This window comes from Crinia signifera, chromosome 3 (assembly GCF_055691185.1).
Source record: "Crinia signifera chromosome 3, ASM5569118v1, whole genome shotgun sequence".
In the NCBI taxonomy this organism is placed as follows: domain Eukaryota; kingdom Metazoa; phylum Chordata; class Amphibia; order Anura; family Myobatrachidae; genus Crinia; species Crinia signifera.
The window spans coordinates 274,343,066-274,369,869 of NC_139219.1; the positions used below are offsets into that span (position 1 = coordinate 274,343,066).

At 42.3% G+C, this 26,804-nt stretch overlaps 1 protein-coding gene across 4 annotated transcripts in view; it reads right to left on the minus strand.

Moving 5' to 3' along the window:
* Positions 1–26,804, minus strand: part of EPHA4 (EPH receptor A4) — a 65,985-nt gene that overhangs the window by 28,818 nt on the left and 10,363 nt on the right. For all 4 annotated transcript variants that reach the window (XM_083178066.1, XM_083178068.1, XM_083178065.1 and 1 more), the window contains exons 4-5: positions 11,729–11,884; positions 4,078–4,413 (exon numbers count right to left, since the gene is read on the minus strand). In XM_083178066.1, coding sequence (XP_083034192.1) covers positions 4,078–4,413; positions 11,729–11,884 — 492 coding nt within the window. The remainder of the gene's footprint in view (positions 1–4,077; positions 4,414–11,728; positions 11,885–26,804) is intronic.

A 26,804-nucleotide genomic window follows, 5' to 3' on the forward strand; every position in this document is an offset into this window, starting at 1 on the left:
TTTCCCAGTATACATGATCTTTTCTTTTCATCTATTCAGGTGAATCACAGGTTTGTCCAGACTAGGTTTATTTCATTATTTTTTAATAAAAAGGACAAATCCTTTACCAAACACACATCCCTACATAGTAGGAGCCACCTATGTCTCTATTGTTGTCTTTGCTAATATGTGTACATGCCTGTTCCACAGTGTGTAATCCTTTCCTAAGCAACGTCACTCTCCATTTCACAGGGAGATATAGCTGAGATCCATAAGCACATTCCACAAAGATTGTTTGTACAGTCGCTGCTAGTCTTGCTCTGTTTTTCCTGACTTCCAACAACATTTCCAAAAAACAAGTTTCCCTTAGGGTGTATTTAACCCTTGAGTCGCCTCATAACACATTGAAAACCACAATGACGCAGGCTGGAATGCTGGCTGTGGATTTCAATCATGTAAATGGAGATTTAACACTCTCTAAATGCATCTCTTTGTATCACGGCCACATACATGTGAAGTGCTGGTTTTGAAGTTGTTGCAAGAGGAAGCGATTAATTAATGACGAGGGAATAGCACCACATTGCCGCCTAGCCCTTGAAAAAAAGTTATTAAAGTAAAAAGTAGATGTTAAAAGCAAGACAGGAAAACACACAGAAGTGCCATCCATCATCTTGTTGAAACACAAGCCCTGACTGTGTGTTTGATTAGTTTGGTGTCTTCCTGATTTTTTAACATTACTCAAACACCGGCTCTGTGCCCCTTCTGTTTCCCTAATCAATCATGAGGCATCAGTAGAAGGGATGGATCTGTCTCCAGGGAAGGGAAAGTACATTTCTGGAGGGTGAAAAGAGGCAGCACACACACTGGGAAACACACAAGAGTTAATGCTGTGTTATGCACAGCAACAGGGTTAGTTAAAGGGCTCTGACGGACAGGCATCCGAGACGTGGGCTGGATCTGAAGTGCATCCTCTACAGCAGGATGACCGTCAGTTTATTGCATGGTTTCTTACAATAATTATTTATAAATGAGGGAAAATAATAATAATAATAATTGTCTTAATTTCTGAGATCCACAAATCTCCCGGAAGAGTGAATAAATTATTTTTGTCTATTCTGGAACATGGTTCTTCCAGAAAATGTTCCGCTAATTATTTTAGACCCCCGTCCCTCTCTCACGCTATCCTCAAGCTGCCTCTTGTTACACCAAGGACACATGGGGAGAAACAGCTGCAACTTGCCAATACCATAGCCCAAAATATTGAAGTAGTCACTTCAGAGACTCTCAAACAGTAGGGGTCAGGGCTATCTGTCCCGCGTAACAAGGCTTTCTTTTCTTTGAAAGGAGCAGGTGATAATATTACTTTCACAATCCTACATTGGTGGCCCGGCTAAATAATACTTATTCAGATGCTGTCCATAGATCCCCCAAAAGTGTAAAGGAGTCACAGATACAACTGAATGCAATCCTGGAATATCTCTGGGAATGACCACAAATAGTCTACCTAACAGGCTATAAATTCCACAAGTGACTGGTGTTAACTACAAGTCAACACAGGCAGTGGCCGGCAGTATCTGGATCTCAATCCTGAACATATAAACTTCACTGCTTTAAAAGAAGTTAATATATTGAATCATGAAAAACAAATGTTTCATTGTAAACTGCAGAGAACAGGATATCCCAGAGCTGGAAAAGCAGAACCCAATGATTCCAATTTCAGTGTATATAACCCATAACACCACAGTGTTGGTAAACTGAGAGATGCGGACAGACGGTTCAGCCTTCGGGGCAAATAACTCCACCCAGACTATTATTATCTTGGCAGAGAACAGCAACATTAAACAGATAAAAGCAGTCAAACAAATAAGGGACATTAATGTAAATCTACCAACTGAACTCTCTGGAAGGAACCAACATGTAAACTGTTATAAAGTACAGAAGATGAATCAGCGGGGCTGCTGCAAAACTTGGCTTCTAAAAACAACTCATCTCTTTCTGAAACCTGTAAGGGATATGACATCATCATATACACCGCAATAGCTGTACAGGGTCATGCACCAATCAAAACACACCAGTGGGTGCATGTGTAAAGGGCAGGTAATTAGGGAAAGCGATTGTCTGTATACAGATTTATATTTTCATCAGACACCACACAGCACAATGGCTATGATCCGTGTGCTTGGCTTATTTCTAAAGAGGCCTCACTTTGAACAGCCACCAGCTGTTAAAAACTATCCGTCGCCTCTCTAAGGGAAAAGGCTTGTTCAATTTATTTACACACTTTCAGTGCTAATTGGTGTATCCTGTGTCCAGCAAGCTGTGATGTGATGGAGGGCAAGAGCAAGAGGGGACTCGTTTGGGTAACTGATCCCAAACGTATTTTGTTTATGTCTGTTGGCAAAGCCAAGATTGTTGAGTCCTTCAACAAAAAAAAAAAAAACCTGAAATGTGTTGGGAAGAGTAGAGCCCCCCCCCCCATGTAAATGGAGGGGAACCAGCGGACCAACAGAGAGACTCTTTCTTTCCACCCTTCAGCTGGTTTTCTTTTTTACATGTAATGGGTGATGGATTGTGATTACAATCCTCTATTTCACTCCACTATTTGTGCACACGCACTCCCCTGCTCTCTCTAAACACACAAATCAACTTTTTGGAAATGGATAGCTTAGCTCCGTAATTGTAATATTATTATTAAATTCTAAGGTTTCGCTCAGATGTGGTAGAGCAGCAGCAGTCCTGGCTGCAGAATACCATTCCAGGCACCCTACCAACCAGGAGCAAGGTCTATGGGACAGCAATGGTGCCGCACACAGAGCCCCCTGCGCTGTGTGCATTGGCACTGGTCGCAAACCCCTAATTAAGCCCATGTAAACCATCACACATACCTATGACATCTATGACAAGCACTACTTCTTATTCAATGTGCGTTTCAATATCTGTGTAGCGTTTGTACCATTCTGTATAAGTAAAGGCTAACACTGCTCCTCACCTCTGTGGAGGAATTCAAGTGTTGTACACACCAGTGGCCACTAGATGGAGCCTGAGGGAGCAATTGAAGTGTTGCTCTGTTCTGGCATGCACAGTCACTGACATCACTGTTATTTTGTGACGGGCTGGTATCCAGTATTTTATATCTACATGTTTTATATTCAGCACAAAACTTTACAATCACAAGGCACACATATTCTGTACAGATAGCAGCATCACAGGTAACCATCACATGACAGATTCCTAGGGATTTATTTACTAAGATGGGAGTTCTATTTCAGATTCTGATTGGTTGCTATGGGCAACCAATCAGAATCTATTTCTTATTTGTTTCGTACCTTCTGGAATATAATAGATCTGATTGGTTGTCCCTAGCAACATCCAATCTGAAATTGAACTCCCAGCTCAGGAAATAATCCCCTAAATGTACAAATATAATTTGTTTTTCAGTACATTTTCTATACTGCATTAGTCATGTTCCAGGTGTCAGTGATGGCTGATTTAGGTAAATATACAGAACAATAAAGGTGCAGGTTACTTTCAGCCATACAGACTTATAACGGCTTATTTACTGGAATAAAACTTTAGCAGAATAAGAAACCTTTTGAAATATGTTTGAATGCTGCATTGTAATGCGTTCCCATACTGTAGACAAATGGGCCTCAGTAACCAGTGAGGGACTGCGCACATCTCCCTGTGTGCCCCCTACCCCATGGAGCGCCTGTCCCAAAGCGCCACCATTCATACTTTGAATTTCTGTCATAATTTGAGCAAGAAAAATATCTCCGCTGATGGGTAAGGGAGCTACCCATGGATCATAACAAAACGAGGAACGATATAATTTGCATATTCAAATCAGCTCGCCTATTAATATAATACATGCCAGGAGGTTTTCACACAGCTCAAGCTGCTAAATGCTAGATGGTCCAGATTCCCAGCAGCCAGACATTCTCTGACACAGGGAGATTGTGTGTCCCAGGCCATTACGCTGGTGCCAATAAGTGCTAACACACCTCTGCCATCAACAGACCCAGCTCTGAACCTCTTTGGTCATATTTCCAGGACAATACTAATAGTTTATATTATTATATAAAGAACAGCGACACTTACCAGCTTGGTTAGTGGTCACGGTAACGGACACAGCTTGGTCTTGAGCAGGGTTCTGCTTGGACACTCCATTCACGGCCCAAATCTCGAACGTGTAGTTGGTGTGAGCCTGTAGGTCAGTGATGGACACTCTGGATGTCTTTAGGCCGTTCTGCAGGGGTGTGTAGTGAACTCCACTCCCGCATGGCCGGCAGCGAGTCAGATCAGCACCACACCTCTTACAGACCACATTATAGGAAACATCGGACCTTCCTCCTGTATTCTGAGGTGCAGTCCACTCCAAATTCACAGATGTCTCATTGACGTTGGATATCAGGTTTTGAGGGGCTGATGGGGGTCCTGTGGAACAAAGGTGTAGATGTTAGACAGAGAAGTAAAGTCTAAACCAGACCATTTCCTCTCAGATCAGCTATGCAGTAAGGAACAATGACATATAGACAGAGACGAGTGAGGGGGCAAAGGGTCCAGGAACACTATGTATACAGAGCTGTTTGCGGAATTGTTTGGGTAGGGTTAAAACTGTGGAACGTGTGGTTTCTAACACCATTGTGCCGTTCCCCATTCTCAGCAACACAGCGCTCGTGAGGGAACCTTTCCAAACTGTTATGTCCACTTTCACGTGGGAAAATGTGCCACATTGAATCAAGATCCTCAGAAAGCAAAAAGTCAGTAATTGGTATGTGGGACGAGGCCCAGGCAGCTTCTGAACACAGGGGCAGTCAAGCAGAAAACTAGGCACGCAGATGCTGGCAGGTCTGAGGAGAGAGATGGGTCAGGAAGATCCCCCTCCCTATATGAATAGAGATGGTATATGGAGAGGAGGGGGTGACAGTTGAACAGCACATCTTGGAGGAGACAGGCAAATGTCTACTGACGTTATCAGCGAGAATGAGCGGATGTAGAGGTGGCAGGTGGGTTTCAATCACTCTGCGGAGATGAGATCTATTCCACATTTGTGTGTTTTTCTAGCAAATACATTTCTAAACCACACGTAATAGAGTCAGGAAACAGAAGATGGAAATCTATATTACTGACCACATCTAAACCATTCAGATTTCATTCATTATTTCACTGATATAGGTAAATAGAATTAAAATTCAATTCATTTGTTTTAAATTCCTATTCCCAGAATCCTTTGCATCCATATAAAGAAAACTTGAAAAATCATTGGCCAAAAAAGCTTTACTGTCCACAATATCCGGAATTCTTTCAGAGAATTTAGCGTTTTTAGAACCATGTTCATATTTGTTATAGTAACACCGCACTCTGTTACCGTTTGAAACATACATAGCCCATCCAAAATGTTGCCTGGGTTAATGAATACAGATTCCAGATTGCCAGACCCTTCCGAGTTCTATTCTCATACTAATCACACCAAGACCTCAACTGACCTTCCCATTTCTCCTCCAGCAACCCTGAATGGCCAGTGGTCGTTCAGTGAGAATAGTAGCATTCCAAGGGCAACGGTTGAGGCTCCCAAATTCATGTACAAGATTCCTTGTATGTGCAGCCAAGCTGTGTTTTCAGTCAATCCTAAATTTTAATATTGTTTTCGTTTAGCTGGGAAACTTTGACGGTTTTCTGTTGGTTGGTTGGGCGAGTTAGGACTGGAGAGGGCGTGTGCTGTGGGCTCAGATTAACTGCAAGTGAAGCCTAGCAAGGAGTTTTGTATTATTATTATTTTGTTCTCGCACTTGATTGCAGAGGACTGTCATTCAGCAGCTAGGAGATGCCCTGAGCAAAATAATTATTGTCTTGCTCAAAATAACATGTAATGAGTACAACACGGAACAAACTCTTTAGGGTTTGAAGATTACAGCTCTTTGCATTTGCAGCCTATGGAAAAGGGATGAGCTGGGCTAAGTATAATTACGGCAGGTTATTATAAAAATACATTATCAGCTATCTGGCTTACAGGAAAACACAAACAGTGCAAAACCACTGAGTAATTTTTCTGCTCGATGCTAAAGATTATACTGCACTATAGGGCAGGCGTCTTCCTAGCCCAGATAAACAGTAATAGTCACTGGTAATGTCTAATGAATGGAAATGGTTTATGAGTCTCTGGACAACCTGGGGTGTGGATAAAACACTTTAAATTATCCAAGTTAAGATTTACAAGCCGGTAAATTAACATGTGGACATGGGTGAGTGAGAAGGAGTCATCGCAATGAGCAGGGTTGAGAAGACTTTCTGTCTTCGGTTTCAAAGCTTGCCAAGAACGTCAGGAAAGTAGTTGGCGATTGATAAATAAAGTAGCAGCCTGTGACAGTTGTAAAAACAAGATCCCTGCTCTCCATCCACATACAATAACCCCAGCCAGAATGTCTCAAGCATAGGAAGTGAGTAATGACCCTACATGGTAGACGGTGGAGATTGGCTGCCCGATGTACATGTAGAAGACAGCAAGGTGCAACCTGAAGATTCAGTTATCTAACACAACCATGACATCAAGGTTCATTCATTTAAAATCTCTTACTATAGGACTGGACCAATCCCGGAGCTTAATATCTCAATGTTACCCTACTATAAATGACAACCAGATCACTACATTTTAATAAGAAGCTTGGGGCAGCACAGTGGTGTAATACATAGATTTGCCACCTCAAAGTATTGTGGGTTTGGGTTTAGTTCTAAACAAGGCATACTGGTGTGGAGTTTGTATGTTCTCTCCATAATTGCACATGTTAACCGCTGAGTACTCTACTTTCCTGAAACAATTCCTAGTGTGTCTGTCGAAGCTAATGTGAATAACAAATATATTCTCTGTATAGCTCTGCATAATATTTGTTCTCTATATAAACATATGTTCATACATTCTAACATATATAGAAAGGTTTCCCCCAACTCCTCCACTAGTTACATCCAGTGAGGTATAAGTCCAGGCAAAATGTAATATCTATGTGCATGTGCAAGGCCCTGGAGCGAACACCTTTGATTCGCTCGGTGGGGGGAGGGGACTGGCGTTCGGCGGTGCAGTGTCTTGTTAGGCAGCGAATATACGCAGCCTATCTAACAGCTCTGAATGAGGCCCATTATTTCACGACTACTGCCATCCTTCACTTACTTATGAAGCAAGCTTTGAAATTACAAATATAACTTTGGATTGTCCTTATTATTATTATTATTTTTCTAGAGAATGGCTTAAAAGCAGTTTATCTACAACAAAAGCTGCGCACCAAATATAATGAACACAATACAGGTAGGGGGATAGTCCACCACAACAACAAACACGGGAGTAGATTCTGTGAAGGCTTCTAGAACCCTAAACCAATCATTTGTGAAGCATTGGAATGTGGTGGAAGACATTGCAACCTGTAATTAATCCACTGTTCCCTAGAGGCAAGCCCACTTCTCTAGAACACTGAAGTGCCATTCCCAATACAATTGCTGGTCTACATTTTTTACAAAGCGGATTCCTATTAAACCAATGACACTATAAACTCTCTTAAGGTCAGGATGGCTCACAAAGAGACAGCTGGTTCTTTTGGCCTTAAATTACGCTGTATGGCTTGCGTCTTGGGAAAGCAGGGAAGTTACGACAGATGTGCCACCAGTACTCTGCCAAGCTAATTAATTGTGTCCATCCGCTCAAGTGCTGACGGGGTGTACTCATGGTGATGATGGAAAAGGAACTACTGTGGTGGATTTCTTCTAACAACCACACTGAGACTGGCAGCCTCGTGCCTCAGTTCCCGCGTGTTATACAAAGGCATACAGCTACATTTATAACATTAAAAATATAAGAAATGACACTGAGTACTAAAGAGATAGAAGCCGTTAACACATCCTTATCAGATACAAATAAGTCTCAACAATGGATCTTTTTGGGTATTTCAGTTCAAGAACATAGGCTCCCTTTTGTCTCATTATGCTGTGTATAGACATATATAATAATGCACAAACATAATGCTTCACATGTAATTACACACTGCTGCCTGATTCCCGTGACAAGCAGCACAACACTCAGTATTCTCGCACAGCTAACCGTCATCTTCGTCTAGGATTTTGCTGCAGCGTTCTCTGAATCAGTTATGCCAGCACCCCTGGAGAAATTCCGAGGCACTGCAGATGCCCTGATAATTGCTTTTCTGTAGATCTGTACATGCTTAGAAGACGGCGGAACAAGAAATTCAGTTGAAGGTTAAAACCGACAGGAATGGCAGGGGACAACAGTTTAGGGTAACACTAGGAAACCAAAAGCCTGCACTGCAGATACTTCCAGCAGGGAAGAAAACGTACTCTGCATGAATAAACCCCACTGAAAGATGTTCACTATGCACGAGCCAGCCAAGGTATACTACGTTTTTATCCGTGACCTTGGGAGAGAATGAAGGATGGCCGATGCTTCTCAATCTGCCCTTACATTACAGCAAGCCAGATCCCGGCGGCAGCAGCAGAATTCACAGGCAGGTTCTACCAGTCATTTCATTAGGGTTCATTACGCAGATAACTGTCAGGATGCATTAGAGGAAGCAACCAAGATTAATAGGGCTGCAATGGCCATTTAAAAAACAATAAAGCCACTTGTGGGAATACCAGCCCGAGCAGCAAATCTGATCATAAAAAAAAAAAAAATATATATATATATATATATATATATATATATATATATATATATATACTGATCAATTCATGAACTAAATCTCCAATATTTATTAATATCAGTTAATTTAGTGTGTGCAGAGCCCCTACAATGTCTGTTTAAACAATGTGGTCACAAGCCATAGGGCACCCCAAAACTAGGAAAGGTGAGTGCTGATGTTTAGTGTATATATTATATATATACTATATATATATACACGTATCTGAGTAACGTAACTCACAGGGCTTGTGAGTGCCGTTACTCAGATATGTGCATATTGGTCGTTTCCCACGGCTGTATCGGGCACCCAAGCAATACAGCCCTGACTGGGGTCATCAGGAGTGCCAGCAGATCTCTACATTATATATATATAGAACAAGTTGGTCCGGCACATGCTTTTCCGGCACTCAGATGAAGCAATTGTATATATATATATATATATATATATATATATATATATATATATATATATAATTGTGCTAGTTGAAGCCTGGAGGGAAGGGAAGGTATTTTCTGCCCAAGTCATGCGCTTCAATACAAAACAAAGAATATACTGCCTGCAAGCACATGGCTTTTATTAAGTTAATTAAAGGGGCACAGTCAAAATATTTTGGGTATTCTGTACATTTGAATGCAATAGTGTTCTATCATCAATGTCTCTGCTTTGTTGATTTGAAATCAACAAAGAAAAGAAAGGTTGATTCATTTGCTAAACGTACTGAATAACTTGTTCTGGGCTTAATGCCTAGAATGGGGCTCATATGTGCAGAGAGGTAGAGACAGGTGACTTGTATGGTGCACAGCTAGCTGCAACCTTACATTTTCAAACCACCTCTTCAATTAAATATAACTACTGAACTGCTCAGTGTAACCTGGAAATGGCTGAAATTAATGATGAGACTAGGGGCGAGATGTACTAAGCCTTGAAAAGTGATAAAATGGAGAGTGATAAGCCACCAACCAATCAGCTCCTGCCTGTTATTTTTCAAACGCAGCCTGTGACATGGCAGGTAGGAGCTGATTGGCTGGTGGTTTATCACGCTCTATTTTATCACTTTTCAAGCTTAGTACATCCGGCCCTAGGGACTTTATGAGTATTTCAAACTAGTGCAATATGGAGGAAATTTAGTATGATGTGATTTTTATTTCACATGGGATGCCGGGCAACCAATCAGATCCTGTCTAATATCTTTTAGAGGGTGGTAAGTACATAAGAAGTAGATTCTGATTGGTTGCCCATAGAACATCCCTCCGCCCAAATATGTTGCTATATAAATGACAAAAGAAATCAAATTTTTGTACTGCTCCCAAATATGCCTCCTCCGCAAATTGCTGGTTCTAAATATAGCACTACAAACCATGCACTGGGTCATATGGCAAGGCTAACACCGTTAAGAGGTCATGTTGCCCATAGCAACCAAACAGATTCTGTCTATCATTTATCGATTGCATGCTAGAAAATGATCAAGGGCCAGATTCTCTAAGCTTCAAAAGTGATAAACTGGGGAGTGATAAACAGCCAGCCAATCAGCTCCTGTCTGACTTTCTTCAAACACAGTCTATGACATGGCAGGTAGGAGCTGATTGGCTGGCTGTTTATCACTCTTCAGTTTATCACTTTTGAAGCTTAGAGAATCTGGCCCCAAATCTGATAAATTTCTATTGGTAATATCAGCTTTAGTAAATGTACCCCATTATCTTTCTTCTGCACTGTGTTCAGGTCTGATCTTGGCATGTATTCATCATAGGGGCTACATAGGCAAGAGTTGCTCAATGCTAATGCAGTTACTTAAAAAGTGACACAAAAAGGGAAAAGTTACAGAGAAAAAACTGCTGTATTTCCTCAGAAAATCATTCACAGGTTTCTTAGTGCACACAGTGTATATTGCTGGCAACATCTGCCCCACGTAAATAAACACAATTATCTACTACCAACACTGCATTCTGTAACCAATTTCTACATCCTTTTCTTGTTGAAACATCAAAATTGTGAGTAAAGAAAAATAAAGTGATATACATTTATACAGCTCTCTGTACAGGGCCAGATGCACTGAGCTTTAAAAGTGATAAAATGGAGAGTGCTAAACAACCAACCAATCAGCTCCTGGCTGACATTAAAACACAGTCTGTGACATGGTAGGTAGGAGCTGATTGGCTGGCTGTTTATCACTCTCCATTTTATCAGTTTTGAAGCTTAGTGCATCTGGTCCACAATGTGTGAGGTCACTATGGCAGCCTCCATGTTCTGCATCAAAAACATAGGAAACCTTCCCTTGCAACACATGTTACACATAAGGCATTTTACATCCAATGTATGCACAGTTAAAAACACATGAAGATGTACATGACGGCTGTTATTTCAGGCCAGTGCTAAGCATTCCCAGACACGAGGAGACTAGTAGGTTTGGATTGTGAGACAGATCAGCTGCGAGTCTCAGGTATGATGACCATTTTTGCTGAGCACAAAATGCCTCCTAGGGATAATGCTAATATTCAGATAAATCAATGGCACTTGCTGGAGACTGTAAAACAGCTGATGTGTGATCACATATAATTCTATATGACAATGAGTCTCCTTATAGCGAGCCCTGGCAGAGAGGTCACAGGGCTGTGGGAACCATTTAGCTGTTCTCATTTTAGTGCAACATAAACCCACGCAGCACAATGGGTGGCACCTCCAAAAATGCCCTATACTTGTAAGGCAGCTGCTGTCAAGTATCTGCTAGATTTTACTTTGGTGTATATAATGACTGCACAGCAAAATAGGAGATAAGGGGCAAATGGCAAAATGAGAAACATGGCTGGACATTGGCTGGAGCACACTTTATTGTTCCTAACCAGTGATAACAAGATATCACTTGTTGCTAAATCTGCTCCTTTAATAGTAATCGCAGGAAAAGCTTATGCAAATCAATGTTGCAATTTCCATGGAATGTTACTGGCAAAAGGTACCATGTGGAAATGCATTAAACTCGCAGGACCGCTAAAAGCACACGTTAGTTGTCATGGATATTGACCCATTTTCCCAATCATACATGTGAAGGAGAAGTGAGGCATCATGTGACTTACGTGTGCAGGGCATAGAAGCCGGGTCAGTGTCCGCGCGGAAAAATCCACGATCGCAGGTGCAGGCTGTTGAGCCTTCTCGAAGGGCAAAGCTGTGAGGAGGACACTTGGAGCACACCAAATCTGATGAGACCGCCTTGTAATATCCAGCTTTGCAGGCTGCGGAAGAGAGAACATTGTATACAATAAGATTACGCATGATGTGCCACAAATTGGAATAAATTATATATCATTACACCATACTTGCTTACTTTTGAAAACTAGTTTCAGGGAGATTATAATCAGCAGTAGAATTTTGCACTGCGCCCCATTAAGGGTTGTGCCATTCTCCACCCAAAGGGAGTGTCTAGTTCCATATATGGAGAGATTGTGAACATGGAACCTAGAAGTGTGGGTGTGAACTGCTACATCTGTTAAAAAGATGTATATCCAAATGTAGATGATCCCCAAAGCAGTTAGTAAGAGCTACTATACTTGGTAATGTGCTGGGAAATGGTGCTGATGATTCAATGTAAACGTATCTATAGCTCATTCCTTTTTCCCCCAAAAATGTAACAGTGTAATGTGGGCTAGGTGACATGAGGAAGATTGCTACACTAATGAAGGAGAGAGGGAGATTGCTGCTATTTCAGGGAGTCTCCTGCAGAATGCAGGAGGGTAGGCAACTATGCATTACACTGGTCCCTTGCACGCCCATTGCACGCAGTGGACACAGTCACATGTAAGCTGGAAATGGTGGCATCTGCTGTGTTTAGGCAATGGATTCACCTCAGTCTGAGCGAGATGTACTAAGCCTTGTAAAGTGATAAAATGGAGGGTGATAAACCACAAGCCAATCAGCTACTACCTGTCATAATTCAAACACAGCCTGTGACATGGCAGGTAGGAGCTGATTGGCTGGTGGTTTATCACTCTCTATTTCATGGGTCCTCAAACTGCGGCCCTTCAGATGTTGTGAAACTACAAATCCCAGCATGCCTTGCCACAGTTTTGCTATAAGGGAGTGTTAAAACTGTGGCAAGGCATGATGGGATTTGTAGTTTCACAACATCTGGAGGGCCGCAGTTTGAGGACCCATGCTCTATTTTATCACTTTTCAAGCTTAGTACATCTGGCCCTCTGTCTGGTAACAGCAGCATCACCGAATATTGATCTATTGGTCAGTTGAGGCGACTTCTAACACCGTAACAAGAGACTGCTTATTGGCAGCATCTATTATTTATCCCAGAACATTTACTGAACTTTGCTTAGTGCCTCGCAAAGTGCTGATGACTTGCTAGGTGTTTGATTAGCTTCACTTGAAAAACAGACTCCAGGGATAAATTGATAAGAATCACAAACCACAGCTTGGCAGACAGATATGCTCAGGTCATGCTACTATCCCCACATCAAACACAGCCTCGTCCCCCTGCGCACAGAATGCAAACCCACTGGAAACTGGCTGTCACTCAGCCGTCACAGATAAACAAAGACAGCTTGTGTACAGCCAGCGCCTGTATGCGAGAAGGCCTCACTTTTCTCCTTTGGACTTGACAACATTTTAAATACGGCTGAATGAACACAGTCAGCCTCTGTGCATTTACCGCTGCATTGCATGTTCAGGGGAAACAAAATGCTGCCCATAAAATGAATACGCTGGATTTGAGAGCAGGGCTCGACATTGTCTCCTTCTAGAAAAACTAGGCCTTGCAAAGGTAATGAAAGGTACAATAGCAGCAAATAGTGAATTATGTTCATTTAAGTCTGTTCAAGAAAAAATGCAGCACTTCAAATAACCATGTGATGTGCAGATATAGAATATCAATGATATATTCAGAGGGAAACCGCTTTGTAACAAATTACTATAGGGCATACAATGTTACACTACATGACATTCTAGTTGGAGGTGGTCAGAACAAGGGTCTGAACGTTGACACAAGCATTAGGTCAACAATGGAAAGGCCGACAGCGCTGGCAGGCGATATTTAATGCCCTACCATCCACTAGGGCGTGGTGGGAGAATAAAATAGTGTGCCTGGAGCATGGCGAGCCATGCAAGGGGACGCGGTTCCCTTTAGACTGTGTCCATGTCGACAATCGGGACAAAAATGCATGTCGTCCTTTTGACCGACCTTCAGACCCTGTCGACCTTACCCACGTTGACCTATTTAAGGTGTTAATCCAATGCATGTCGACATAAAAAAAGAGCCAACACTCCACTCCAGCCTACACTGTAAAATCATTGCTATGCAATCACCCTCCAGCCTACCCTATAAAATCATTGCTATACAATCACCCTCCAGCCTACCCTATAAAATCATTGCTATACAATCACCCTCCAGCCTACCCTATAAAAGTATTGCTATACAATCACCCTCCAGCCTACACTGTAAAATCATTGCTATACAATCACCCTCCAGCCTACCCTATAAAATCATTGCTATACAATCACCCTCCAGCCTACACCGTAAAATCATTGCTATACAATCACCATCCAGCCTACCCTATAAAATCATTGCTATACAATCACCCTCCAGCCTACCCTATAAAATCATTGCTATACAATCACCCTCCAGCAGTGTTCCCTCTAAGCTGTGCGCACGTGCGCGCGCACACAACTCGATGAGCGTGCGCACAGACATTACAACAGAGCGCACAAAGCAGCAGTGGTCCCTTTTGCAGTTGTGGACTCAATTAATGTGTGTTCCACCCATTAACTACATTGTGTGTTGTGTTTTGAATGTTTAAATCTTCAATATCATTTTGAAGTAAAGTTAACACAAATGCTGAACGTCATTTTCCAGTTATATATAAGTGACGCACAAAAATTTAAATTTCCTTCCAAAGTTGCACAGCCAAAATCTTTTGCCGCACACAGCCTTCGTAAAATTAGAGGGAACATTGCCCTCCAGCCTACCCTATAAAAGTATTGCTATACAATCACCCTCCAGCCTACACTGTAAAATCATTGCTATACAATCACCCTCCAGCCTACACTGTAAAATCATTGCTATACAATCACCCTCCAGCCTACCCTATAAAATCATTGCTATACAATCACCCTCCAGCCTACCCTATAAAATCATTGCTATACAATCACCCTCCAGCCTACACCGTAAAATCATTGCTATACAATCACCATCCAGCCTACCCTATAAAATCATTGCTATACAATCACCCTCCAGCCTACCCTATAAAATCATTGCTATACAATCACCCTCCAGCCTACCCTATAAAAGTATTGCTATACAATCACCCTCCAGCCTACACTGTAAAATCATTGCTATACAATCACCCTCCAGCCTACCCTATACAATCATTGCTATACAATCACCCTCCAGCCTACCCTATACAATCATTGCTATACAATCACCCTCCAGCCTACCCTATAAAATCATTGCTATACAATTACCCTCCAGCCTACACTGTAAAATCATTGCTATACAATCACCCTCCAGCCTACCCTATAAAATCATTGCTATACAATCACCCTCCAGCCTACACCGTAAAATCATTGCTATACAATCCCCATCCAGCCTATCCTATAAAATCGTTGCTATACAATCACCCTCCAGCCTACCCTATAAAATCATTGCTATACAATCACCATCCAGCCTACCCTATAAAATCATTGCTATACAATCACCCTCCAGCCTACCCTATAAAATCATTGCTATACAATCACCCTCCAGCCTACCCTATAAAATCATTGCTATACAATCACCCTCCAGCCTACCCTATAAAATCATTGCTATACAATCACCCTCCAACCTACACTGTAAAATCATTGCTATACAATCACCATCCAGCCTACCCTATAAAATCATTGCTATACAATCACCCTCCAGCCTACCCTATAAAATCATTGCTATACAATCACCCTCCAGCCTACCCTATAAAATCATTGCTATACAATCACCCTCCAACCTACACTGTAAAATCATTGCTATACAATCACCCTCCAGCCTACCCTATAAAATCATTGCTATACAATCACCCTCCAGCCTACCCTGTAAAATCACCCAAGTCTCCTGGCATTGCAGTTGTAGAGCAGTGCAGAGAATAAATGACATTACTGTAAGTTGGTACATGTAATATATGTGTATATACAGGTCATGAGACTGGCATCAGAGGACTTTATGCCACTTACACTGTGACAGCCTAAATAAACACCCCTTGGCAACACAGTCGCTTGGAAATAAACATCTGGCAAGCCGGTCACCTGATTAGTAGACTCACAGGCTGTCTATTCTGAATTCTGTGTTACCTATGGAAACCCGGATAGACTTTTCTGCATGAGTTTTCGTAAGAGGTGAAGGTTATTCCCTATCTATGCACGTTTATTCTAACCAATAAAGGACCTATCCTTATGGAACTTGCTGGCCATGAGCCTGTTTGACAGGGACACTCATTAACTATGTGTGCCATGCCATTGTCCCCTTCATTGTGTCCTGTTCATACATTCTCACACAAATTCTCTATTCTCTGTGCCCCAAATTAAAGTCTTTGGTGCGTGCTTAATGCTGTCCTCTGTTTTGTCCCTTGGCTTTTCTGCTGAGGATTTGCTGGGTAAGATTGTGGGGGAATGAGGAGGAGGAAAAGGGTTATTGCAGAGCTTTAGGACCATCTTCTTTGTCCCCAGCTTAGTTCACATGTTCAATACAAGCCCCAAATTCAATATCTGTGGCATGGCTTTGATGAGTTTTCATCCCCTCTTTTTCATCACCCAACAAAAGCAGATCCACAACCGAGATGACACGGCAACACCACCGGGTTAAAGTCTAGGATCAAGACTGGTGAGAAAAAGAATTCTAGTACAACAGAAGGATTCTAGAGCACACAGTCCTGTCCATGTAGATCAGCCTAATAGGAATGCACACGCACACTTCCACTCACACCAGCTGACCTTTCAAACCCTATAGGAAATATACCTTGAATAGACCTTGAATTATATATGTGTATAATTGTTTTGCAATTGATTATAAATATATATATATATATATATATAATATATTTATATTATATATATATTATATATATATGAACAACTGCCAATGGTAGATTCAGGTTTTCAAAGGTCACATGATCTTTCAAAACAACATACTGATGTCTTATATGATATTACACAATTATGGAGAACTAAGCATTGACACTGAAACGGAAGGTCCCAGCATGCTTTGAAAGTCTGATGCTGGACATACAGTGTCAGATAAGATAATTGCCAGACAGTTTATTTTACAGCCCGACACCCAGCATATATCGATCACTGTGGATTGGTCATGGACAAGGGAGGCTCCAGAGCACTGGTCAAAATTTAAATAGGGGAGGCACAGCAACTGCCACCAACTGCCATTCCTAATTGACTCACTGGCTGTGGCTTCCCTATTTGAATTTTGGACTGTGCTGCAGCCCACCCTCTGAAGCCTCCCCTGGTCATAGCCACACATAATTTCATGAAGTATGCCCGGCATTAATAAAGATGTGAACGTGATTCTTTCTCATTAACAAAGCATCCCAACTGTTGCTTTTAGTATAAATTGGGGACCTTAGTATTTCCCAGTATTATACCAAAAGATGCGACATATGGCGAACACTGAAGTCTAGAAGCATTTCCTGTGACATCCATATTCTTACTATACTGGAGACACGGAAAGTCATGCCACTGGTTTGTGACAATATTTTACCAAACCAAGAAAATAAAAAGAGAATTCTGCAGAGAGGAAGCAGTGTCCTGTTACAAAAAGAAAAAAATATATAACATAACAGTGCCGGTTGCCCGGCTGCCTGTCTGCCAGGGCTTCAAGCTAATTAATTGGTTAACTACAGAGTGACAAGTGCTAATCCTGTTATCTAAATCCCTTCCCTTATATTTCCACCCCTGGGTAGAAGAACAAGATTCCTGTCCTGCTGATCAGCACATAAGATATATATATATATATATATATATATATATATATATATATATACCCCTTGATTTTCCTATAGCTGGCTATATATTCAGTCTTGACGATAGCCGGAACACTTTATTACAAAAGGCCCAATGACTTTGTGAAACACCAGTTTCCAATGCCTTGGATGGAAATGCAGTATACAGACTTACTGCAGGTTCTGAAGCCAACAGAACACACTGGGAGTTATACAGTTATGTGGCCTGTGCTAAACATTTAGGCATAACAGATGAGTATTACTTCTAATTCAAGGTTCATTGTTCGTGGTAAAATGTGTGTTACTAAATCTATTTATTTTTAAAATAAATGTCTTAATATTTTTAAATAATGCAGGTCCGAGTCTCTCATATCTGAAATTCCAAAATCCTAAATATTCAGATTTTTTGGGACTGTGACTAAGATAGAGGCACCTTTGTTTTCTGATGGTTCAATGTACACAAAATTCGATCACTTACGCAATTGTTAAAATATCGGATAAGGTTAAGATAGAGGTACCGCCAATCCTGTCAATTTTAAGAAAAAAAGCCACTTTTTTAAACCAGTTCGATAGACTTGACAGTATACACAAGACTTGCGCTAATACCATTATAGGGCTTCTTGATACATTTTCTAATAGCTAAAACATTACATGTACCCGCCATGGCCCTAACTGTACAGAGTTTGTATATTCTCCCAGTGCTTGCGTGGGTTTCCTCCGGGTACTCCGGTTTCCTCCCACAATCCAAAAATATACAGGTAGGCTAATTGGCTCCCAACAAATTAATCCTAGAATGTCTGTGTATGGGCGGGATGTATTAAAATACATCGCCGCCCATCGCGGCCCCCCCGCCGCGATGCCGCCGCATATGTACTAACATATGCGGCTGGCATCGCGATGCGGTGACGGAGGCCCCCCGCGATACCTGGAATGTGGTGCGCGGGGGGTCTCCGTCACCTCTCTGCCCCCTTCTGCATCCCTCACGCCGGGGACAGCTATGCAAGCTGTCCCCGGCGCCTCTTCCTCCCCCCTGCAGCCGGAAGGACGTCCGGCTGCGTCACTAGGGGGAGGAAGGTGTTACCTTCCGGGTCCAGGAGGACCTGGACCAGGTAAGAGAGGGAGGGGGAGAGGGGGGTCGGCGGGTTTTTCGGCGGAGGCGTCGGGCGGTGAAAAGAAGCCCATAGGCTTCTATAGGGTATCGCCACCCAAAGGTGGCGATACCCTACACTGCGGTGACGTGGCGGTCGGGTAATAGTACATAGGAAAATGCGGTAAAACGGGGGGTTTACCGCATTTTCCCTTTAATACATCTCGCCCTATGTGTGTACATGTGGTAGGGAATATAGATTGTAAGCTCCACTGGGGCAGGGACTGATGTGAATGTTCAAATATTCTCTGTAAAGTGCTGCGGAATATGTGTGCGCTATATAAGAAACTGGTAATAAATAAATAAATGTGCCATCTTGCCACGCCTAGAACTCTATGGTAAAACGAAATTGAATGGGAAGCTGTGACACTTTTGTTATGAGCATTGTATATTTTATTTAGGAGGGGAAGTTAACGTTCCCTGTGGTCCATCGTGATGTTTTGTGCCCATGTTAGTAGCACTGACCTCCTTATCCTTTACTTCACTTACTTCTCTCACTATGTTTCTCTTAGTATTATGCTTTACATGGTAGCCATGATGGATTAGAACATATCCTGCCCACCCAATGTTTGGACTGGCCCAAATGGGTGGTCTCCCACAATAAGAAAATAAAAAATTCAGGACATTTTCAAGGGGTTGTGACTTCTGCTGACATTTTTATGGAGACTGTGAAATACCTCAACCATTTGTTCGAACAGACCTTTACACTTGGAAGGAACCACAGCCTCTATATAACCCCCTCCTGTCCTCTTCTTTATGTTTAGGATTATAAGGTACATTTAATAAAGTTTCTATAAAAAAAATGTGCTGATGTTATTCATAACAACCAATCAGATTATTGTTACCATTTCTCTATTGCATTCTAAAAAATTATCAAACCTGATTGGTGGCCATGGGCAAACCTACACTTTAGAAGGTTTAGTAAATTTGAGTTCTGATTTTATAATTCCTCATTTTTTTTTTAACTAAATGGTGGCCACAAAATCAAAGTGCGTTTAAAAAAAAAAAAAATGACCATAAGTAACCCTAACATCATTCAGTGCTGCAGAAGCATTATAATGGGAATGCTGCCTTCAATGACCCGTGAGATGGAGTTCAATGTAGTTCTTTCATTGCAGATGGTCACGTTCACAAGCACATACAAAAAGTAGAAACATGCAGATACACTGATAAGAAGTATGAATTTCTCCATAGGAGGATAACTAAAGGACTAAGTAAAAACTGGAACTGGACCGAACCCCGGAGCAAGGGGTGCCTGTTCGGGGGTGTTCCATTCAGTGCCAGTGATGGCTTTAACCGGGACATGGGAAAGGGGAGATTACAGTTTCATGTTATAGTCTACAATATTCTGGTTTTTAAAGCATCGCCACACCATACAGGGAGGCTCTATTCTCTCTCTTCTTCTCTCCCTGCTGACAGGTGTCACAGGCATCCCCAACGGACAGGACAACACCCAGACAAGCTCTGGAATGCCAGAGATTGGAGAATGGAGCCTTTCCAGTTCGGCAACCTGGGGTCCTGTCCGGTACCGGTTTTTACCCATACCAGGATTACTACTCCATGCCAACATGACCAATGTCTCATCCACGAGCCATGTGACTGTACGCCCCCTGCAGCCACAACTGCCGCAAACTTGTGGCTAACTCTGAATGTAGTCCCATTAAACACAAAGGCCTGCCGAAGTTGATAATATTCAGCAGAGAAACGAAATGATGAAACACAGTGGAATCTCATCAGGTGCTGGGCCATACATCTGAACAAGCTGTAATTTTAGCCAACGCTGCTTAGTATTGATTATACATCTCATAGTACATTAAGATATGAGGGACTCCGGCATCGGCGGGGATTGCTCTCCTGTCGCTGCAGTAATGCTTCTACTTTGGATATAGCAGTGCTTGGAAAGGGATTTCCTCTCCTGAGCTGGGGCAGTCTGCCAGGACAGCACATAGGAGAATGGCTGACTCCTCGCAAGCTCATCACTTATGCACAGAGAGGGCTGGTAGGAGATGTTATCGCTCCATTCACTGTGTTATTAACGAGCTCTGTGTCCCCCTCAGTGTTGGGTGCTTTATAAATCAACCTTTGCACAGCCAGGCAGAAAATGAGGCAGCGGTTTCTCAGGCGTGTTACAAGGGGGCAGGGAACCCTGGGAGGATTTCATGTTACAATCTCTCCAAGGACATCAGCGAACCAGCACCAATCCTCAGCAACAGATTCCATATTACACAATGAGCCCGGGAGTGGATGGCTACATGCAGCTAATACCTTCCGGCACACTCTGGAAGGACAAGTCCATTTAATAATGTCTGTGATAAAGCAAATATTTACCCAATAAATGTAGATTTATTGGTTTCATTTTATTATTAGGACTGCAAAAGTTATCTCTGTAAATGATTCTGTGAACCCAGCGAATGATTTCTTTCCCCTTCTGAAATAAAAGTCAGTGAAAATTACTTTCAGCCGAAGATTGCCTAAAAGGGGGTGGGTGCTGATGTCATGTGACATGTCATGTGACCTCAGCCACCCACACCGAGCAGGCACCGGCCCACCTGCATTCCAAGGGGAAAGCCCAGTGTTTCCATAGGGAAGCCCATATACCGACTATGACAATACCTGCATTTTTATAGCTCCCAATTACCTCCCCAAATGGTCCTTTACGGTCAATTACTTTAAAAATCCCACTGCGGCATCCGGGTTACCTTGGAAAGTGCGCACTATGAATACGGTGCCGTCTGCAGACAGTCGCTCAGTCTCGTGAAGTTCCGCATTACATACAAACATGAATTAGGCCATAGTTAATTGAAAACATACATCCGCCACAGAATTAGGGTTACCACCTAGTCCCTTTAATTCCGGACACATGTTAATTACACAGGTTCTGTGGCAGTTTAAAATCAGGTGAAGTGGAGTCTTGAAGTCAGCCAGTCACAGAACCTGTGTAATTAATATGTGTCCGGAATTAAAGGGACTAGGTGGTAACCCTACACAGAATACTGCCTGTTACAACTAAATAAATAGCAATTAGGGGCCTGGTGACATCCCCCATACATCAGTAAAAGATTCTCTACCCATAGGTAAATGTAATATGATCAGGGGGAAGCAGAAACTTTATCACAAATTGGTTTGTGCATAGTGTCAGGGTTACATGGGCCTTCCCATGGGCTCGGTAATCTATTTCTTTCTAACAATCTGTCTTTTCCTCTCGATTTATTTTTTTAACCTAGTTGCTCTTTTTACTGCTCTGTGTGTCAGAGATCCAATATCCAGATATTTCCCTGCAAACTGTACACCAGGCTGGTCTATCACTGACCTCCACCCACCCTCCTTCCTGAGAGCTGTGGCTGTCCTGCAGGAACGTGTCTCACTCATTTCAATCACACAAAAAAAAAAATCTACTTCTGTATACCCAAAAGAGTGTCGCCTACACCTCTAAAATGACATATTATTTCATTTATGCAAATGAATGTTACCTATGATGTAAAATGTATTTTGAGTTTTTTTAGATTCAGCAGCAACAAAAGAATCTATCTGACAGCAATGAATAGGAAATTGCCCTTCCTATGCTGTAATTGCCCCCACCTGTGCAGTGGCAGAGTGGGTAAGTGGGAGGCGTTAGAATCTCGCGGTGTTCCATTTATAAAACACATTAACAGCCGAGAATGAAACACTTTGCACTTGTGCGATTTTGTTTTCTGCAACCAGACACAATTATAAACATGAAAAGAAAAACCCACAAGGGAAAGTACATATTGGTAGAAGAATAGTTAAAAAATATATATTTGGGGGGTTATTCAGTCGATATCCGATGTGCGAATTGCAGTGCGCATGTGTAGGCTAAAATAGCGACAAAAATAGCGAATGGATCTAATCGCCATCCCCTCGCAATTTGATGGACTGGAAGTTGGCGTTTGGGGGTGGTAACCGGACATTTTGTAGGAGTGGCCAAAAAACCCAGGTGTGACCAAGCATTTTAAGGGCGGGTCTGTGACATCAGTGCCGGCCGCGTTCAGCCTGTCTCTGCCGCAAAGTTGTGGAAACCTCAGACTGGAAAAATGATTTGAAGGTTTGTGAATTGTATATGGATGTGCAAAAGGATATCATATAGCGCAATTTTCCCAATTCACTTGCAAATTTACAAGGGCCGTGTCTTCTTTCTGTCTGGGCAGCGGCTAACTACTCGCAGTCGTCTGCAACTTTGTGATCAGATCTGAATCATGCTCTTAATTCCAAAATCCCAGAGCAACAATGTTAGTTTGCATTCGAGCTTTATACGTGCAGTTGTCAGCATGTACCATTATTCAGGGGTTTATTCTAGTTCATTCTTTCTGACAAAATCCTTCTTAGATGGACAAAACCATGTGCACTGCGGGTGGGGCAGATGTAACTTGTGCAGAGAGAATTAGATTTGGGTGGGGTTTTACTTCAAAGTGAGATCTATATTGCAGTGTAAAATCATGCAGTCAGTATTTTCCCTGCACAGAAACAAAATAACTCACCCAAATCTAATTCTCTCTGCACATGTTACATCTGCCCCCCTGCAGTGCACATGGTTTTGCCCATCTAAGAAGGATTTTGTCAGAAAGAATGAACTAGAATAACCCCCTCAGATCTGATCACAGTACATATTTGTTCTCAAAATGGGCACAACCATGTGCACTGCAGGTGGAGCAGATGTAACATGTGCAGAGAGAGTTAGATTTAGGTGGGGTGTGTTGAAACTGAAATCTAAATTGCAGTGTAAAAATAATGCAGCCAGCATTTACTCTGAACAGAAACAAAATAACCCAAATCTAACTCTCTATATACATGTTACATCTGCCCCACCTGCAGTGCACATGGTTTTGCCCATTTTGAGAACAAATTTGTACTGCAATCAGATCTAAATCAGGGCCCATGTGCAGATTCACAAGAGAGTGATTGACCACGCTGGCCGACTCAGTTACGAATCAGTGCAAAACAATTGCTTCATTCTCTCTAACCTAGCATCTTGTTCCCATGATCATCTTTAACATGCCGGCATGTATGCAAGAAATTTCTAGCTCTACCTTGGGGAGTTGGAAGGTGGAAAACAGCAAGAAACGCTTATCAGCAAGTAGCAGTAATAGGAAGAGCAACACAAACACAGAGGAAGGGAGTAGCTGTTGTGTTCCTACAACACAAACCACGTACTTAGCCTTCAGTATAAGAGCACGGAAAGGTTCCACAAAACATAATGGTGGCGCAGCACAGTTCCACCCTTCTGTTATTCTCTCCATTAAGGATTCAGGGCTGTGAATCACCGGACACCTTACATAATACTGAAGAGACAGAATGGCTGTGGCTCCTGAGTGTACAGAACATTCCTCAGAATATAACGGGGGGTACCACAACCTTATACTGTTCACGGATATATATGCCTGGGAAAAAAGAAACATTACAAACCATTCACTTTGCTAGCAGCGAACAATGTCACTCTTAAAAATATGATTTTGTGGCTGATTCTGAGTCACACAAAAAGTGGCTGCAGTTGCCTGATTTTTGGAATGATTGATTCACACCATGGCCCGACGGATGGGACACACTGCTTTGCCGCAAGCAGTGGCAACGACGAGTTGACTACCGTGAATACCATGCCTGCTGCTATGCCGGTGGCACTGTGTACAAACACCCGTGATCCATAAGATTGCATAGGTGCGTATGCCCTGAACAGGTTGCACATTGGCGCGACTAATCGCAATTGTGGGTTACACTAGTCGCAATCACAACTAGTGTGACCCATTAACAGCAACAGTTTGAAGTTTTTATATTCTCCCCATGCATGTGTGGGTTTCCTCTGGGTACTCCAGTTTTCTCCCAAAATCCAAAAATATACTGGTAGGTTAATTGGCTCCCGACAAAAAATTAACCCTACTGTACGTGTTTATAAATGTTTGGGGCAGACTAGATGGATCAAGTGGTTCTTATCTACCGCCACATTCTATGTTACCCTACAGTAATGCAGAAATCCATGGGACTAATGCAGGGGCTGGTGCAGCTACAAGCAGAAACTTGCGCTGCCCACTGATTTTATGCCAGCCACTTTAGCAGTCATATCTAGTATTGGCATAAGAGATCATGGCAGCTCTGTGTGCTTGCATTGTTCTGCCCTAAAACACCCAACGTCATGTAGTATTGTCCAACTTGGGCAGACATGCAAATATGCGTAAATTTGCATTCGCCATTTGTGTGCAACCACAGAGATCCGTCCAAATCAGATACAAAACTAAACTGTAAGAAACCGAACTGAGGATATAACATAACCCTTTCATCACCAGATAGGTCCTCACATTTCCAAGCTGAATACTCAAAGGGCAGACAATATTTATGCTGCAATGCCCCTTATTTTGATTACTCTCTAGGTCTTTGCTTCTTGGGAAGCTTGGAAGAAAAAAATACACATCTTCTTTTCCAAGCGAACAGATCATCTGGACCATTTCTTCCAGCATTAAATGCCAAAAATCTGCAGAAGGGGTGAAGGTGGCACAGCAAAGAGACGGGAGAGCCAAGAAACAGAAAGCAGATGGGATGATTAAAAAAATAGGCAGAGGAAAACAGTCAGAGTATTGATTCAGGGGAAGCATTGACATGCTAATTTATTTGCAATGGTCCTGCTCTTGTTTTGGTCCATTGCTGGCACACTCCAAAAAGGAGAAGGGGTTTCAATAGTCGATGAAGTCTGTTATTTTATTTATATAGATTTTTTTTTTCTTGCGCTGCTCGAGTCCAGGCTTAAACTTAAACGGGAAACAAATTGTATAAGGAGGGGCAGACTGGCCTGGGGGTGCCCGTGGGACACCGGAAAATCCCTTCTAAAGCAGCCACAAAGCAAAACTGCTGAAAGCTGGTAACATAATTCCTCTTTTATGACTTCTGGACGTTACACTTGTCTAGATTTTTTAACCTCTACAAGAAAAGTGAACCAGCAGCTCCACCCAATGTATAGCGCAGCGATGCGGTTCTGATGTGTGCTCTCCTTGGTGTAATACGGTATACGCTGCTGCTCATGTTGTTACCAAGTTAGCAGAGTAGATTGCAGGAAAGTCACACTTTGTTGTTTATTGTACAATGTAAATAATAAGTGTATAAATGACTTTATCATGCTGCAATGATCATCCCACGGATCTGCCATTGCACTTTTTTGCACTAAGAGGAAGATTGAGAGGCGCTCGCAGAAGGCGAGGGGTTTGCGCAATGGTCGGGGGTTTGCGCAAGCGCCAATATTCCGGCATGTGCAAACCCCTGAGCAGACAGCTATGGTAAGGTTCACATTTGCCGAGCCCTTTGCTCCATAGTGGTAATGGAGCAAATGGCCGCACGCGGCGGGTAGAGGAATGCTCAGTATTTTTGGGTGCACCCATGAAAACGCAGGGCCTACCCCTGCAGATGCAGGCACCTCAATGCCTGCTTGGGGCGGGCAGCTGGCGTCACATGACATGAGCGCCCGCCCCCAATTTGGCACATAGCAGGAGCTGGAAAAGTCAGTCCAGGCTGACTTTTGTAAGTTAATGGAGTGAGCATATATGTACGATTTCCTTATAACTCTGCAACAGGCCAAAAATGAGTATCTGGTTCAAGTCATGTGACGTGACAGCGCCTGCAAAGTGCATCTCAATTAGTTTACAATACTTTCTTATTGAAATTAATCTCAGCTTTTCACCTGGATGGCAAACTGAATTGTGCAAACACAAATATTACTGTCTCAGCTGATACAGGAATGATATTTACTTTCGCATACACTATGCTTGCATGCGTTTAACTTTCATTAGTACATCTTACTGAACATGCAGAATTTTAATGCTATTGCACACATTAACTATGGGGGTTATTCTGGTTCACTCGCAAATGCAAATTCACTCTCTAATGCACAAAACCATATGCGCTGCAGGCGGGGCTGATGTAACATGTGCAGAGAGAATTAGATTTGGGTGGGCAGAGTACTTCAAACTGATATCTATATTGCAGTTTAAAAATAAAGCAGCCAGTATTTACCCAGCACAGAAACAAAATAAC